The 16,128-nt window shown below is 37.2% G+C and overlaps 1 protein-coding gene across 2 annotated transcripts; it reads left to right on the top strand.

Moving 5' to 3' along the window:
- Positions 1-5,729, top strand: LOC122051635 (putative disease resistance RPP13-like protein 1). Of its 2 annotated transcripts, none has more exons than XM_042612853.1 (3): positions 1-155; positions 1,919-4,966; positions 5,064-5,729. In XM_042612853.1, exons 1-3 carry the CDS (start codon positions 126-128, stop codon positions 5,142-5,144), a joined length of 3,159 nt encoding a protein of 1,052 aa, XP_042468787.1. In that variant the 5' UTR covers positions 1-125; the 3' UTR covers positions 5,145-5,729. The 2 variants fall into 2 exon arrangements, with proteins under 2 accessions (XP_042468787.1, XP_042468788.1); XM_042612854.1 differs by having other exon boundaries at positions 42-155; positions 2,025-4,966.
- Positions 5,730-16,128: the final 10,399 nt, after the last annotated feature.

Genomic DNA, 16,128 nt, shown 5'->3' with positions numbered 1-16,128 from the left:
GCCTCCAAGAAAAGAAAGTTGTTAAAGCAAAACCTACTTAACGGCATCTCTCATATACATATCATTTTATCCGTAACTTAATTATGAGCAATTAGGAGATGATGCAGCAGCTCTATCCGTAACTTATGCTACATACGCAATCTTCAATCAGTGAGGTATGTTACTTCTGCTTTCTCTTCCTCTTCCTCTAGCTTCGTTTTCCTTTTACTAGATGATTGTTTACTTCTCGTCTATATGCTCAGTTCAATTTGGTATACATATACTTGGGCATGGACTGTTAATTAAGGCAAATAGTTAGCTTTGGCTAGAAAAGTAGAGATCATATGCAAACTCCGTTTTCTTTTAATTCTGAAAGAATACTAGAGCAGACTCAATACCATTTAGCTATTCTATCGACCCTATTTTCCACGGCTGGGTAGCTCTACATATTTGCCTACTGAGCTTATAGATCAAAGTGGAAAGAGGAGACAAGGAGGGGTGAATCTTTGTGAAAGAAAATCACAATTATTGGATAGGAACAAATAAAATTTTGATCTATCAATTCAGTTTGGATAAAAATTAAAGCATCCTTTAATTTTTTTTATCACAAATTACCTTTATAAAATCTAGAAAAATAGATTGCCTATAAGGTCAAGTCATTAAAATAAATATCTAGTAGACAAAATTTAATTTAATAAATTAATATATGCTCCTGTTCATACATCTATAGTTTTTATTTAAATTTATACAAAAATAATTTATAAAATAGAATAATTCAACTAGGGAATCTCACCAAGGAAGGAGAAAGATTTAAATTTATAAAATAAAAAATCATGTCCATAAAAATTCTAAATTTAAATTTATAAAAAATTATAATTTTATTTAATAAAAAATCAAAGAAAGGAAGTTAGAAACAATTTGGGCTTTTAAGATTTTTTTTTAGATCTATTAGAGAATTATAGTCAATAAGATTTGTTTGAGTTGAGAAATTTTCTTTTACATCTTTGTTATATATTTTATGAATTATTCAGATGCATAAATTTTATTTAAATTTATAAAAGAATAATTTTAAAAAATTATTTAATATTATAAAAATATCACATCCAGAAATTCATAAGAAAATTATTTATAATTTTTTTAAAAATATTTAACATTATAAAGAAATAATTGCAACAATAAAGTAAAAAATAATAATTTGAATTTATAGAAAATTAATTTGACAATCACCATCGATAAAATTTTGAATTTATAAAATAAAATTAATCATATCCTTAAACAAATTTAAATTTCATATAATAATTTATAATTTTATTTAATTAAAAAATCTCGTGTAAACATTAAACAAATGTAAGTTAGATAAAAGTTAGATCTTTTAACACCCTTTAGAGATTTTTTTTTTCGAAAAGAAGATACCGATTTTTGAAAATTAATTTTTGCTCATTCTAATTTATTAGAGACACTGTAAAATTGAAAATAAATAGTATACTAATTGTACTGTCAATTAGTCATTTATTCGGTCAATAATATTTAGTTAATTAATTATTGTTGTGCGAGTTTGGCTAGCCTCTCTCCCAACTCTTATTGAATGCCAAAAATATTTCTAAGATTTGAGAATTTTTCCTTTACATTTTTTGTATAATCTTATAGGCATTTAAGATGTATCCAACATGATTTTTTTTTTCTCTCATGAAAAAGATATATTCAACATGATTTTTTTCTCATGAAATCCCCAATAAATTCTTCTTCTGATATTTCTTTTGCATAAAAGTCATTTAAGATGTTTAATATATCTTAACAAGTATTTTTTTTTTATTTCTTGACAAATTAATTTATGATAAAGAGGCGCTCTCTTTTTCTCATAATGGCAAATAGAAATTGATAAGAATGCAAGTATAGGCAGTAAGTATTCCAATACAAATTTTGATATGGTCTTGTGCAGTTGATTCATCTGTCTCAAGAAATGGCAATGGTTCTAGAGTTTTTTGTTTCAAGATACCTTAAAAAATTATCTGATTTTATCGAGGGAGAGATATGTAAAATGCTAGGGGTTAAAGAAGAAATTGAGAGGCTTCATAGAAAACTATCAAGAATCAGAATCTATATTCAAGATGCAGAAAGAAGAAGACATAGAGATTCTGTGATCAACAATTGGGTGAAGGAATTAAAAGACATCATGTATGATGTAGAAGACATACTTGATCTTTGCATGATTGAAGGTGGAAGATTATTGGAAGCTCAACCATCTACTTCTTCATGGGTATGCTCTCGGATCAGTTTGCTTTCATCTTACATTCACCGTTCTACGTTCAACACAAACATTTGGAATCAAATAAAAAGAGTTAATGCTAGACTTGATGAAATAAAAGAGGACAGCAGTGTTATACCCAGATTATTTGAGCACATAACTGAAGCCTTCCAAGATAACCTAGTAAAAAAGTCATCTCCTTCCTCTTTCAAACATGTGGCGACAGATATTGTAGGGAAACAAATTGCAGATGATGCCCAAAACTTAATTTCGAAGATAGATCAAAGCAAAAAATCATGTTATGTGTTGGGAATTTCTGGTATGGGTGGAATAGGCAAGACTACTTTAGCACAAAAAATATTTAACGATGAAATGGTGAAAAAACAATTTCCAAAAAGAGTGTGGTTACATGTATCCAAGGATTGCTCTCATATTAATCTACTCAAAGAGTTACTGAGAGAAGTAGGAGGAAATGATAATGGTGTTCAAAGTAGAGCAGAAATTGAAGGCAGAATTATTCCTCTTCTTTCAGAAAGTATGCTTCTTGTGCTGGATGATATTTGGAGTGCAAGTGTGTGGATGGATTTGCTCGGAAATTTTATTTTGAATGATTCTCGTAGGACTACTATCTTATTTACCACTAGGCATGAAAATGTGGCAAAAGAAATGACATATGATTTTGTCCACCATGTTAAGAAAATGGATGAAGGCAGTGGTTGGAAATTAATTAGAAAGATTGTTTTTGGAGACGGAAATGATCAAATAATTTCTGAATTGAAAGAAGTTGGTATGGAAATTGTCAAAAAATGTTATGGTCTTCCTTTGGCATTTAAAGTGATTGCAGGTGTTTTACGGAACAAGGAAAAGACTAAGAGGGAGTGGGAAAAAGTTGCAAGTGATTTATGGTCTATGAAAGAGAAGGTTGACGAACTATCAAATGCTTTATACTTGAGCTATGAGGATTTACCCAGCCACCTCAAGCAGTGTTTTCTTAGCTGTGCCTTCTACCGTGGTGTATCATTGCGATCGGACATAATCCGACTGTGGGTGGATGAAGGGTTTGTGATTGAACAATCAGATAATTTGATGGAAAATATTGCAGAAGATTACTACAAAGAACTTATTGCAAGAAACCTTTTGCAAATTGATTTTAGATTATTAGATGGTGTACGATTTGTTATGCATGATGGTTTACGATCTCTTGGGGAAAAACTGATGGAAGACCAAGCGATTTTCATTAATGATGCTCAATACACAAGTACAAATTCTTTGACAAAGGTTCGTTGTTTGTCCATCTCAAACCAGGCTGATGTGTTATGGCTTCCCAACGCGATTATAGAGCAGAAGTGTTTAAGAGCTCTACACTTCGCTAATTGCCCTCAAATCGAGCGTATAGAGAATCATGCATTTGAAAGCTTAAAGTATCTCAGAGTCTTGAATTTGAATGATACATCCATAGGCAGCTTCCCAGATTCTCTTATGAAATTGTTTCATCTAAAATACTTGGATCTTGATCGAACAAAGATTACAAAGCTTCCTGAATCCATTGAGTGTCTTGCAAACCTGCAAACTTTGAGTCTCTCAGGGTGTGAATCACTGCATGAACTTCCAAAGGGCATCACAAGGTTGAGCAATTTGAGGTGCCTTCGAATTGTGGATACTCCGCTCACCCATGTTCCAAAAGGAGTTGCGAAGTTGAAAAATATGAACCAACTTGAAGGATTTTTGGTTGGTCATTGTGACTCCATGAGCAGGATGGATGGAGGTTGTGACTTGGACGAGTTGCAAGACTTGTGCAACCTAATTTATCTGTTTATTGATAAATTAGAAAGGGCAACAACGAGAGGAAACAGAAACTTTGTGCTTGCGAACAAACTATTTCTTAGGAGATTGACTCTTGGATGGAGAGTGAATAATGAAAACAATGAGGAGCAAATCACTGAGGCAGAGAGGATATGCAACCAACTCCGTCCTCCACCGACTCTAGAAGTTCTTTGCTTCAGCAATTTCGTAGGCCGACAGTTTCCAGAGTGGATGGTGTCAACTTCTATACTTGATTCTTTGGTTGACCTAACATATTTGAATCTTAACATTTTTCCATCATGTACAATGCTCCCTCCATTGGGTCAACTACCCAATCTTAAACTCCTAAACATTGAACAAGGAGAAGCAATCAAGAGTATTGGGCCTGAATTCCTCGGCTGCAGAACGCCTGCATTCCCAAAACTTGAATATCTTGCATTCGATAACATGCCTAATTGGGAAGAATGGGTATTACGCATGGCACAAGATGTTGTGGATCCTATCGAGGATGTTCATGCAAGAAACCTCAATTTGTTTCCTAATTTAAACTCATGTGGCATCATCCGCTGCCCAAAGCTGAAAAATAGCATCCTTCCCTTAACGAGGCTTTTGAAAATTAAACTCTGCCCAAATTTGGAATATGTGGAGAAGGTTGGCATGTTGCAGCAATTGTTTGTTATTTTCCCCCCAGAAATACAACAACTTCCACAGTGGGTATCAAACCTAATTAATGCCACTTTGCATAGTTTGCAGACATTTGACATGGAATGCAATTCACTTCTACTAGATAGTTGTAGTAAGGGGAAGCAAAATTGGCACATCATTCAAAAAATTCCAAAAGTTACTATTAATAGCATTGATCGTGAAGCACGCTTATTGCTCCATAAGGGCTCATACAAATACGAAATAAAGAATGAGTTTGGAAGTTTCATCACCCTTGTAAGTCCTTTGATAATCTATTTTCTTACCATAACTTATTGCATATCTTTCAATATTGTCAAAAAAAACTTGTACAACTATTTTATTCTATGGACAGGATCAATCAAGTAACAAAAGGCGAAGCGCTTGCCTCCAACACCCTCGCCAGCCTACCCGAAAATTAACACGGAGAAGGTAAATCATGATGACTGAGGAGGCAAATGGATTGGATGGTGAGTTACACGGGATCCAAGACCTCATGTGACAAACAACAATCCATTTACCATCTCACCTATGGGGGCATAGAAAGGATCAACCAAGCTTCCATGGAAATTGTTTCCTCCATTATGCTCAAGGTTAGTAACGAATTAATGCTGGATTTTATAATATCATCACAAATAAAATGTATTTGTTTCTTTATTTCTACTTGAAGATCGCTTGTTGGAATTGGTATAATTTGACTAAGGCACATATTTCCACTAGATCGTATTGGTGTTTGGTGACACACGGCTTCTATCTATATATACTTTATCCTTGAATTCTAGTGTTTGTAGAGGCTTGCATCTCTTTTGCTTTTATTCTTTTGTCGAAAAAGATTATTTGTTTCTATATTTTGAAAAAATATTTTGGATTGTGTATTGTAACTTGTAAGCTACTTATTTGTGTCTGCTTCCTTAGAAATGCTTTGAATGGTACATTGTAAGTCGTAAGCTATTAATTATTTGTTTCCTCCATTGTATATTGTTGGAATGATATTGCATATTGTAAATTACTATTTGTTGTAGCTCTACCTATATTGAAATATTACCATTGCATTTCTTTAAAATGATACAGAACTTCTTTTTCCATATATTTATAACATGGAAGTGTGAATCTTATTGATTTTGGATTCATGATGAGTCATTATAGTTGCTTTAAATCTTGCATTTAGTTAAGCCTTTACTAAATTTGACAATCAGAAAATTTGTATGAATTCATTGGCACAAAGGAAGAGAGAATGTATTCCCTTCCCTTCCCTTGTTTATTCACAAAAAATAAAAAAATATATATATAAATTTTCACAATTTATGAGGATTTTGATGGAGACATTTTGAGGTAAATTTATTGAGAAAAAAAAATAAAATTATCTAACAGTGCATTCTTCACCGTTTCTCTCTTACATTCAAAATAGACATTCGAACATGATCCTCTTAGTTATTCATTTGAATGCATTACCCCAACATCACTTCAGTGGAGGCTATTAGGTACCCAACTCGTTGAATTTTCTAAAAGTGACTGGCTTAGTATTAGTATTATAGAAGTTTTTTTTATTAATCATAAGGATAGATTAAAAAATATAGATAGATTATATCGGACAATCCAACATCATAGATAGTTCAAACATCGTAAGGATGTATTTGGTTGAGAGTTATCTTTAATAACCTTAGTTATTCATCCAAAGTTATCAACGAAAATTCTGTTTGATTTAGGTAATTGGCGATTCCCTGAGTAATAATCCATGCCCAACAAGTCAACAAAAGAGACATGCAACACGGAATAGGAAAAATCTCGAAAGTGAGGTTTTTCTTGATTCCGGGTTTAACGAATGTTTTTTTGGCTAAAAATATTCTCCAATATTTATACTATGGGACAAAAATACCCCTAAAATTTTTTATAATGAAAAGGTTATGAGGAATAAAATATAACCTAATATTTTTTTGTTCAATTTTAGGAAATACAATAAAACTTATTTATTTGGAGGTTTTACTACATAACTTAGTTTAACAAAATAAAATAAAATAAAAAATATATAATAATAATATTATTATTATTAATAATGGTGATATAAATAAATAAATAAATAACTAAATTCAAATAATAAATTAGAATTTTTTTTATTATTTTAGAATTTTTTTGGGATAATTTTAATAAGCTTTAAACTATATCTATTTAGTTTATTTCAATTATAGTTAGAAGGTAATTGATTCAATTGACCAAAGTTTTAATCAAAAACCTAAGTTAAAAAAAAACAACCATCCTATCCCTCATGCACACGAACGTGCGCCTGCCGTCGTATCTGTCACCTTAGCCAGCATTGCCCTTGCTCATGCTCGACGATCTGTGAGCCACATGCCACCTCCGGCCCCGACGAGCCTTCCGCACAAAGGAACGACAATGACGTCAAGCCGACATCGCCTTCGCTGCTCATGATCAACAACTAGTCATGTTGTTGTTCACGCTCAACGATCGACAATTACTCGTGCTTGACCATCGACCAATGCTCCCGCTCAACGACCAGCCGCTGCTTGTGCTTGACGACAGAACGTGATTGGATTCCCTTTAATACTAGAATCAAGGAAAATCTCACTTTTTGAGGGAATCGTATTCCAGGTTGTATGTCCTGTTTGCTAACGTGTCAAGTATACATCATTATAGGAAATTACTCATTACCTAAATCAAACAAGATTTTTATTAATAACCTTATATAGATAATCAAAATTCTCGATAATAACCTTGAATGAAATACATCCTATGTGTAATGTGCTCTTAGTGAGTTTTAAATTCTCAGTGTCTAAAGATTCCTTCCCACTATTTACCATCGTACCATTGCACCGGAGGCATAATACATCATTCTTTTTAGCATAAGAATGGTGGTTTTGTTCTGATTGAAAATTGTCAATGGACGGTTATCTTAGTAAAATCAGAAGAAAGGAAAAATATACAATAATAAACGTTGCAAGGAAATAAGCCAGGTAAAAGAAATTGACAAAGAAAGATGAAATAGCAATACTTGGCATATTATCCATCATATCATAGCAATTGTGATAACATTGTTAGATATTATTTTATATATGATAACTCGTTAGTAGGCTTACCGTAAATTCATAATTCACTATCTTGCCACTTAACTCCAAATCCATTAATATGATTTAATTGATGTGTTATTGGATTTTTTTTCAGGATGTGAATATTATATGTGTAGACCCATTTACCTTAAATCTACTATCCATTATCATTAATGGATTAATGATGTAATTATCCCGTGATAGTTTTGATGTGATCAATCAAGTCAAGTTAGGCCCTATTGGTATTTAACCCCTATGTCTAAGTGTGCAGGAACTTAGGAGCACAGGAAGTCGAGTGAAAGACGCAGCTATGACGGGTTCGGTGCGTCCGAGGAAGAGGTACTGCAGAAAAGTACACTGGCGGATGAGAAAGAGGCGTGCGTCATTTCTAAGGGACGAGAAGCCATAGCGGAAGATTGCTCGAGAAGGTCGAAAAAAGGGTTCAGGTGAGTCATATTCTGGATGGCCGAAATCACTCAAGCGAGCGAAGGCAAAGCGGAAGATCCAGACCAATACGGACGGAACCGGAGTAGAAGACTGAGATCAAAAGTCAACAAAATGTTGACTTTCTTGGTCCGGGCACCCGAACCTAGTTCGGGGCGCCTAGACCTGGTCTAGGAGCTTAGACTTAGTCTGGGCGCCCGGACTCCAGGTGCCCGGAACCCTTCCGGCGCCCGGACCAGGATTTTCATCCAAACGCAATGTGGCATGTTTCGTTGTGACGAGGATAAAAATTTATCCCCCCAGGCCCCTGGCACCCTTCCAGGCGCCCCGACTAGGGCTATAAATACAGTCCTGGTCCTAGTAGCTTATAATCAACACTTGTAATCACTTTCTTTAATTGTTCTGCTACTGTTTGAGTGCTTTGACTGCTGTAAGAGATTTCTCTGCACGAAGGAGACATTAGTGAGCTTTCAACTTCTTTGGATTAACAATCCCCTGATTGCAAACCAAGTAACTTCTTTTGTGCCTATTTTATTTCTTTAATTAATCAATTTCTTTTATGCAAATGTATGATTTAATAAAGTTGTAAAGTTCGAGAAGAGATCTTGTTTGTTTTTATTGTGTAGGTTATTCACCTCCTCTAGCCGACCGCCAAGGGATCAACAAATGGTATCAGAGCCCAATAGCTTTAGGAGGACTAACTGTCGAACAAAGCACACGAGATGTTCGAACAGAGCATCTACCCACCAAAATTCGAGGGGGAATTCATGAGATGGAAGAAAAAGATGGAGGTATTCTTCAAGATAAATTTCAATTTACTTTTAATAATGAAATTTGATTTTGTAGCAACTTAAGGCAAAGAAGAATACCAATAGATGAAGAAGGAGCAAGCTGACTTCGTGGCAAACGGTAAAGCAGACTTTCATCTGCTTAGCGTTTTATCACCTCAAGAGGTTAACCGGATCGGAGCCTACGAGTTAGCCAAGGAGCTCTGAGAGAAATTTCTAGAACTACATGAAGGGACCTCAGAGGCAAAACCTGCGATATGGGATTTGCTCAAGAACCAGATTAGCAACATCAAGTTAGAAGAAGGTGAAACTTTTACATACCTTCACTCAAGAATAAAGGAACTCATCACCAGACTCACGAATCTAAAGGAAAAGGTAAGCAACCGAGATTCACTAAGGTATGCGCTTAACGCATTTCCTAGGACTACAGAATGGAGATCATTAGTAGATGTTTATTATATATCTAAGGATCTAGAATCAAGTAATTTAGAAGAAATGTTTTCCACTTTTGAAGTCTATGAAACGAGATGTGCAGATCTGAAGGAGTCAAAGCATAATATTGCCTTAAAGGCAAAGATGGACGAATGAGATTCTGAATCTTCTCTCGATGACGATGAAATGACAATCATGGTAAGTAGATTTAAAAAATTATTTAAATATAAAAGATTTAATCAAGTGTAGGGTAAAAAAAAAAAAAAGAAAAGTAAGATGCTACTACTGCAATGAAGAAGGGTATGTGAAAGATAATTGTCAAAAATTGAAGAGCAAAGATAAGGACAAGGAAAAGAACAAGAAGTCAGCTCAAACCCAGAAAAGGAACAAAAGACCTAAAAGTGATGTGTGACGAAACTTCATCAGAATCAGAAATTGAGACCTACGCCGGACTTGCGCTAGTGGCAAGTCTCCAAGAAGCTGAAGATGAAGCAAGCTCATCCGAAATAAGCATCGAGAGCATAGATGAAGGGGGAGCAACATTAGAAGAAAGCAACATTTTAGGGGGGCTTCAAATTACGAGATCGACAAGGTATGTCAGATACGATATCTTCCTCTTGACAAGTTATTTCAGTTTGTTAAAATATTATCAAAAAATTGCTGTAAGTTAGAAAAAGAAAACAAAGAATTAAAATTAACCTTAGCTATATCTTGTCGATTAGAAGTTCTCGACAAAATAAAAATGGTAAATAAAAATCATGCATGCTCACAGATTCAAAATATTAGAAGATATATGGATTAAATTGGTACTTTAAATATCATAAAGGTTAAATTATAAAAAATTCACAGAGATATATTCCTAAGAAATTTTGGATTAATTATGTAGGAAAGAATTTATTTTGAGTTCTAAAATCATATTTAGGTTAAATTTTTTGCATGCCATGTTTTTTTTTTACTTAAGACCTAGAATTTTTAGAAAGAAAATTAAATAGTTAATTTTTAAGAGGCTTTGTCTAGAAAATGATTGTTGTTCCAATATCCAAGAATGCATAGTATCTCACCATAACTTGAAAGCCAATTATTGAAATAAGTATTTAATTGACTAACTATTAAACATTTAGTTGTTATAAAAAATGCTTTTAAATAAATTATTTTGCATAAAATTTGTTAGAAATTAATTAAAATCATCACTTATCTGTATGTTTTTTTTACGGCTAAATTAATTACAAGTTTTGGGAAAAAAAAATTTGTCTTAGTGTGGGAAAGATCTTATTTTTGGTAAAAAAACAATTTCAACTTTATATGAAATATTTTTCTGTCTTATATACGTTAAATTTCTTTTCTAGATTTTTCGAAGCTTAAACTTTCATATTTTTCTAGAGTTTTTCCCTTAGACTTCCAAGTAGCATTTTTAAAGGACCCCATTTTTAATGTGATCAAAAGAGGGAGTAGTGAAGATTAGGTCTAGGGAGAGGGTAGTTAGTACAATTTTTTTTACAAAAAAATTTACATGCAAATTTTTTGTACTTGCAAAAATTATAACTATTATTTGTTTGTGGTTTACCCTAACTTAACTTGGGTTTATTCACATCAAAAAGGGTGAGATATCCCATGAAAATTTTGATGTGATAAACCAAGTCAAGTTAGGTCTTATTGGTATTTAATCCTTGTGTCTAAGTGTGCAAGAACTTAGGAGTATAGGAAGTCGAGCGAAAGATGCAGCTAGCAAGAAGGACGACACAGGAGAGAGTCGATTAGCTCAGTGCGTCTAGGGGATGAGGTACTGCAGAAGAGTATGCAGGTGGATGAGGAGGCGCGTGACGTTTCTGAGGGACGAGAAGCTAGAGCGGAAGATTGCTCGAGAAGACCAGAAAAGGGATTCGGGTGAGCCCTATTTGGATGGTCGAAATCACTCAAACGAGTGGAGCCAAAGCAGAAGACCGGACCAATACGAGCGGAATCGAAGCAGAAGACCAGGATCAAAAGTCAACAAAATGTTGACTTTCTTAGTCCGGACACCCAGACCTAGTCAGAGGCACCCAGACCTTGTCTAGGCGCTCATACCTGATATATGAAGAAAAAGAAGAAATACAAATCCAAGCCGGCCGGTCGGAAGCCATCACTCAGATAGCTGCCGAATTGGCTCCTAAGCTTAAAGCCAAGCTGATAGAATGCTTGAAGCGCAATAGTGATGTATTCGCCTCGACGCCCAAAGAAGTGATGGCTGTATCTCCCACAGTGATGGAGTATGTGCTGTTGGTGCGGAAAGCATCTGATGATCGAACCTATGTTTTGATTATGTCAAAGGGTTCAAAGTTAAGTTGTCTTGTTATCTGATGTGTTTGAATGAGCTTTGCAGGAAAGTCCTATGTGTACTTAGGCAAAAGTCCTAGCTGCGGTTAGGCAGGTGAAAAATCCTATGGGATGGTAACCATAGGTCCTAGGGGGTGGTAACCCTAGGCGGAAAGTCTTGGTGGGTCGAGGGCTTCGGACAAAAGTCCTAGACTCGAGGACTCTAGGTGGAAACTCCTGGTGTCACGAACCAGGTGAAAGACTGGGCGGGTCGTGGAGCGAACGTCCAGCGGAAAGTCCTAGAGCCTCGGGCGCTGTGCAAAAGTTAGTTGGTCTGGAGGATCAACTAACAATAGGTAAACTCTCCTGAGTGGAGTAGGTGAGGACGTGTTTTCCGATGAGGGAACAGTAGACGTCGGTTTGACCTAGGGCTTTCGGTCAAAAATCCGAAGTCAAAATCGGACAGTCGATGACTGTCAAATAATCATATTTATTGTGTTTAATTATGTTAACTCTGTTTTCCAAGATATATTTTTGGATACTAGACTAACTTATTTTGCAGGAAGAAACCCTCTCGTAGTCAGGCGCGAGGGCACCCTCATGGAGCTTGAGAGCGCCCTGGATGCTGAGCAGAGGGCGCCCTCATGGAGCTTGAGGGCGCCCTGGACACTGGCGTGAGGGCTCCCTCATAGAGCTTGAGGGCACCCTCATGGAGGTTGAGGGCGCCCTTAGGCGGATAAGTTGCGAAGTGATCAGAGCTCATCCACGCTGCGGATTTGGTGCAGATGAGGGCGCCCTCCATGGTGTTGGAGGTGCCCTCCACGAGCTTTATATGCAGGATTCGACCAGCAGCTTAGTAGATCATCTGAAACGTGATCCATCTTCCGCGTGCTGCTTAAAGAATGTTCTGACAAAGCCGCAACTTGACTCCGCCGACCAGACGCTTCAACTTCACTGTTTTCGTGTGTCGTTGGTATATTTTATTACTTTGAATTGTACTTCAAAAGTTGTAAAGATTTACGAATTGATAGTGATTGCCCACTGAAAGTGATCAATGATCGCAGGCCTTGGAGTAGGAGTCACCCAATGCTCTGAACTAAGTAAATCTTGGTGTTTGCATTGTTTGTTCTTATATCCGCTGCGTTTACTCATTAAGTTTTCCGAAATGAAAAGTGAAAGCCACGAGCGCTATTCACCCCCTCCCCCTCTAGCGCTTTCGATCCAACATGTGCTTCACATATATTCTGATGCTCGTCCTATCAAACAAAGGAAGTGAGATTTCATAGCTGACCAGAACAAAATTATCAAGGAAGAAGTAGACAAATTAATAGAGGTGGGCTATATCCGGGAGGTACAATTCCTGTAAAGACCCGCCTTCTACTACTAGGCTATAAGGTGAATCGCTACAGTTGTACTGTGCTAAACTATACTGTGCGGAAAGCTGGGCTAATTAAAATTTTACTCTACTATAACTAAGACAGCTGATAAGAAAGGTCTAAAGACCTCCTTTGCTGGTGTACATGTGCTAAAGAGGGGAAACTAAACATCCCAACTTAGCTAGGGACTCATAATTTACTTCCCAGCTAGCTGCTGATCGATCCACGGATCGATCGATTCTGTTCCCTGCTGGATCGGCGGACCGATCCAGTATAGTCTGGATCGGTCGGCGAGACCGATCCAGGTGTTCTCGGAAGCTCTCAGGTATTGGATCGGTCGGTGACCGATCCGGTATCTCTGATCGGTCGGCGGCCGATCGAGGCTAATTCTCCGGAAACTCTTGTATTTGGATCGGTCGGTGGCCGATCCGGAGGATCTGATAGCATCTTATCCGTCTGGATCGGTCGGACCGATCGATGCTGATCGAGCTCGATCGGTGCGGAACCGATCGATGCGATTCGCCCGAAAATCGGACTTGACACTTTGGCGTGCCAAATACAATCTAACGACTACCTACTGCATAATAAACTATTCTAACAACATGTAATAACATTCTAACATGATTATTGACATTTTAAAACATTCTTTCATAGTTCAATGCGTTCCAAATCTAAATTGCATGAAAATGAAAGTATCAAAACTAATAAGTTGAAAGTCTTGAACGTAAATGCTAACGAGTTCTAATGCATAATTAAAACTTGTTAGATCCCGAGATCTTTCATTCCAGTTCCACACACACACATCCTCATCTGCATTGACCTCCAGCCTCCACTGCTAATCCACTTTTCTTTTACCTGTATCTGAGTATAAGAAAAGTAGTACTGTAAGCTAACGCTTAGTAAGAAACCATCTACCTCACAAAATCATGCATACGATGCAGTTATGATTTGAAAACATGCTATTCGAAAATATTTTGAACAGGCTAGCATGGCATGGCATACAATCATAGAAACATGGCATACTGAACAAGTCATGGCATAGCATACAACTAATCATAAAGCTAACATAGAGAACTGAACTGAAACATAATACTGAGCTAAACTAAACTAAACTGAAGCTGAAATCAACTCAACTAACATAACTGATTTTGAGTTTGAAAACTAGTACATAATAAGTGAAAATAATAAACATGCTGTAGGGCCCGGCAACCGTACTTTGCTGTGCGCGCATCCCTAACTAGACCCGGGTTTGCAAGTCCCGAATTTAGTAGGGTTAACTAGGTTATCTAAACCTAGGGACGACTGTGGGAGCCCAACCCAATGGATATCTAATCCAGTACAGTGCCAACTGAAAGTAAAATACTGAATAGCTAATCTGTTTTGCTGAAACTAGGTTATCTGAACCTAGGACTAGGTTATCTAAACCTAGAGGCGACTATGGGAGCCCACCCATTGGATATCTAATCCATATTAGCTGAAATAACTATTTTACTGGTTTAAATGCTTCTAATGCATTTATCTAAGCTGTTAAAATGCCTAAGTTGCATTTTAGCTGATCTAATCATTTTATCGAACACTTGGTGTGCCTAAACCCTCCTCTCCATTAGGGAATCGCTTCTAGGCACCCAACAGCGTCTATGATCCCCAACTGAAGGAGAACAGACGTATTCGGCCCATCTAAAAGCGCTAAACTAATCCCTAATTGGCGAAGAGAGCTAAATACGCCCTAGGTATCGATAAAAATCTGCATACATCCTAACTAGAGCATAAAAATTCAAGCGGAAACTATTATACTGCAGGTGAGGGGTTTCTTACCTTCTAATCGTAATTTCTTACGATTCTATTCGCTAGAACTCCGGTGGAGGTGGTCCTCTCGACGATCCGCTCACGTCTTCGCGTTCCTCTCGCGGAGGAGAGCCTCTTTCGTGTAGGAGTCGTCGCCGGAAGATGGCCCTAGGGACCTTGGGGCTTGGTGTGCCGTGCGTGAGGGAGAGGAGAGGGTGGCGTCGGCGTTGAGGGTTTGGAGAGGGAGAAGGTTGTCGAACCAAGCAAAAATAAACCAAACCCACTTAAACCTTCTATTTATATTAAGTGGTTAATTCGGCTAAACCCAACTTAAATATAATCGTTCCCCTCCTCTTTCAGCACAGCCCTGCTGGGTCAACTGGTTATGACATTGTCCCTCTAAATCATAGGTCTCGGGTTCAATCCCCGCCTAGGCCGTTTTACGCTTATATTTCTTTTTGCTACTTCCGCTACTCGGAAAATTCCGGAAAAATATCTAAAAATTCCAGAAAAATCCTAGAATATTTCTAAAATAAATTTGGGAATTTTTCGGGCTTTACAATCCCCCATACCTTATAAAAAGTTCGTCCCCGAACTTAAAACAATTCTGGGTACTTCTGTCTCATGCTGGCCTCTGTCTCCCAAGTCGCCTCTGCTGCTGTGTGATTTTGCCAGCTGACTTTAACTAATGGTACTTCCTTGTTCCGTAATTTCTTTACTGCTCGGTCTATTATCTGAATAGGCCGACTGTCATAGCTAAGATCATCACGGACCTGTACCAACGGGGCTCAATCACCTGGGTGGCGTCTGGAATATGCTTCTTCAGCATGGAGACATGGAATACGTTGTGGACGCGACATCTCCCGAGGTAGCTCTAGCTCATATGCTACCTTGCCCACTCTCTTCGTGATAAGGTATGGTCCCACATATCGGGAGCTAGCTTGCCCTTCTTCCCAAACGCATGACTCCTTCATGGGAGCTACTCGAGGCTGTGTCCCCAGAACTCTAGGGTCTGGCATAGCTCTTGACGGCTCTGTCTTGTCTCTATCCTCTGGCGAATCTGTTGTATGCTGTGGTAGCTGCTACTAGATCTGTCTGAAGTTCTAGTTCCTTCCGTTCACCACTCTCATACCAGCAGTGATCTGCACCTCCGCCCATAGAGTGCCTCATAAGGTGCCATGCCGATAGTGGCACGATAATCGTTGTTGTATGCAAATTCGCTAGACTCGGATATTTGCACC

The sequence above is a fragment of the Zingiber officinale genome, chromosome 3A (genome assembly GCF_018446385.1).
Source record: "Zingiber officinale cultivar Zhangliang chromosome 3A, Zo_v1.1, whole genome shotgun sequence".
Lineage (NCBI taxonomy): Eukaryota > Viridiplantae > Streptophyta > Magnoliopsida > Zingiberales > Zingiberaceae > Zingiber > Zingiber officinale.
Note: the sequence above shows the minus strand (reverse complement) of the source record. Positions and strands in the feature narration are given on the sequence as shown.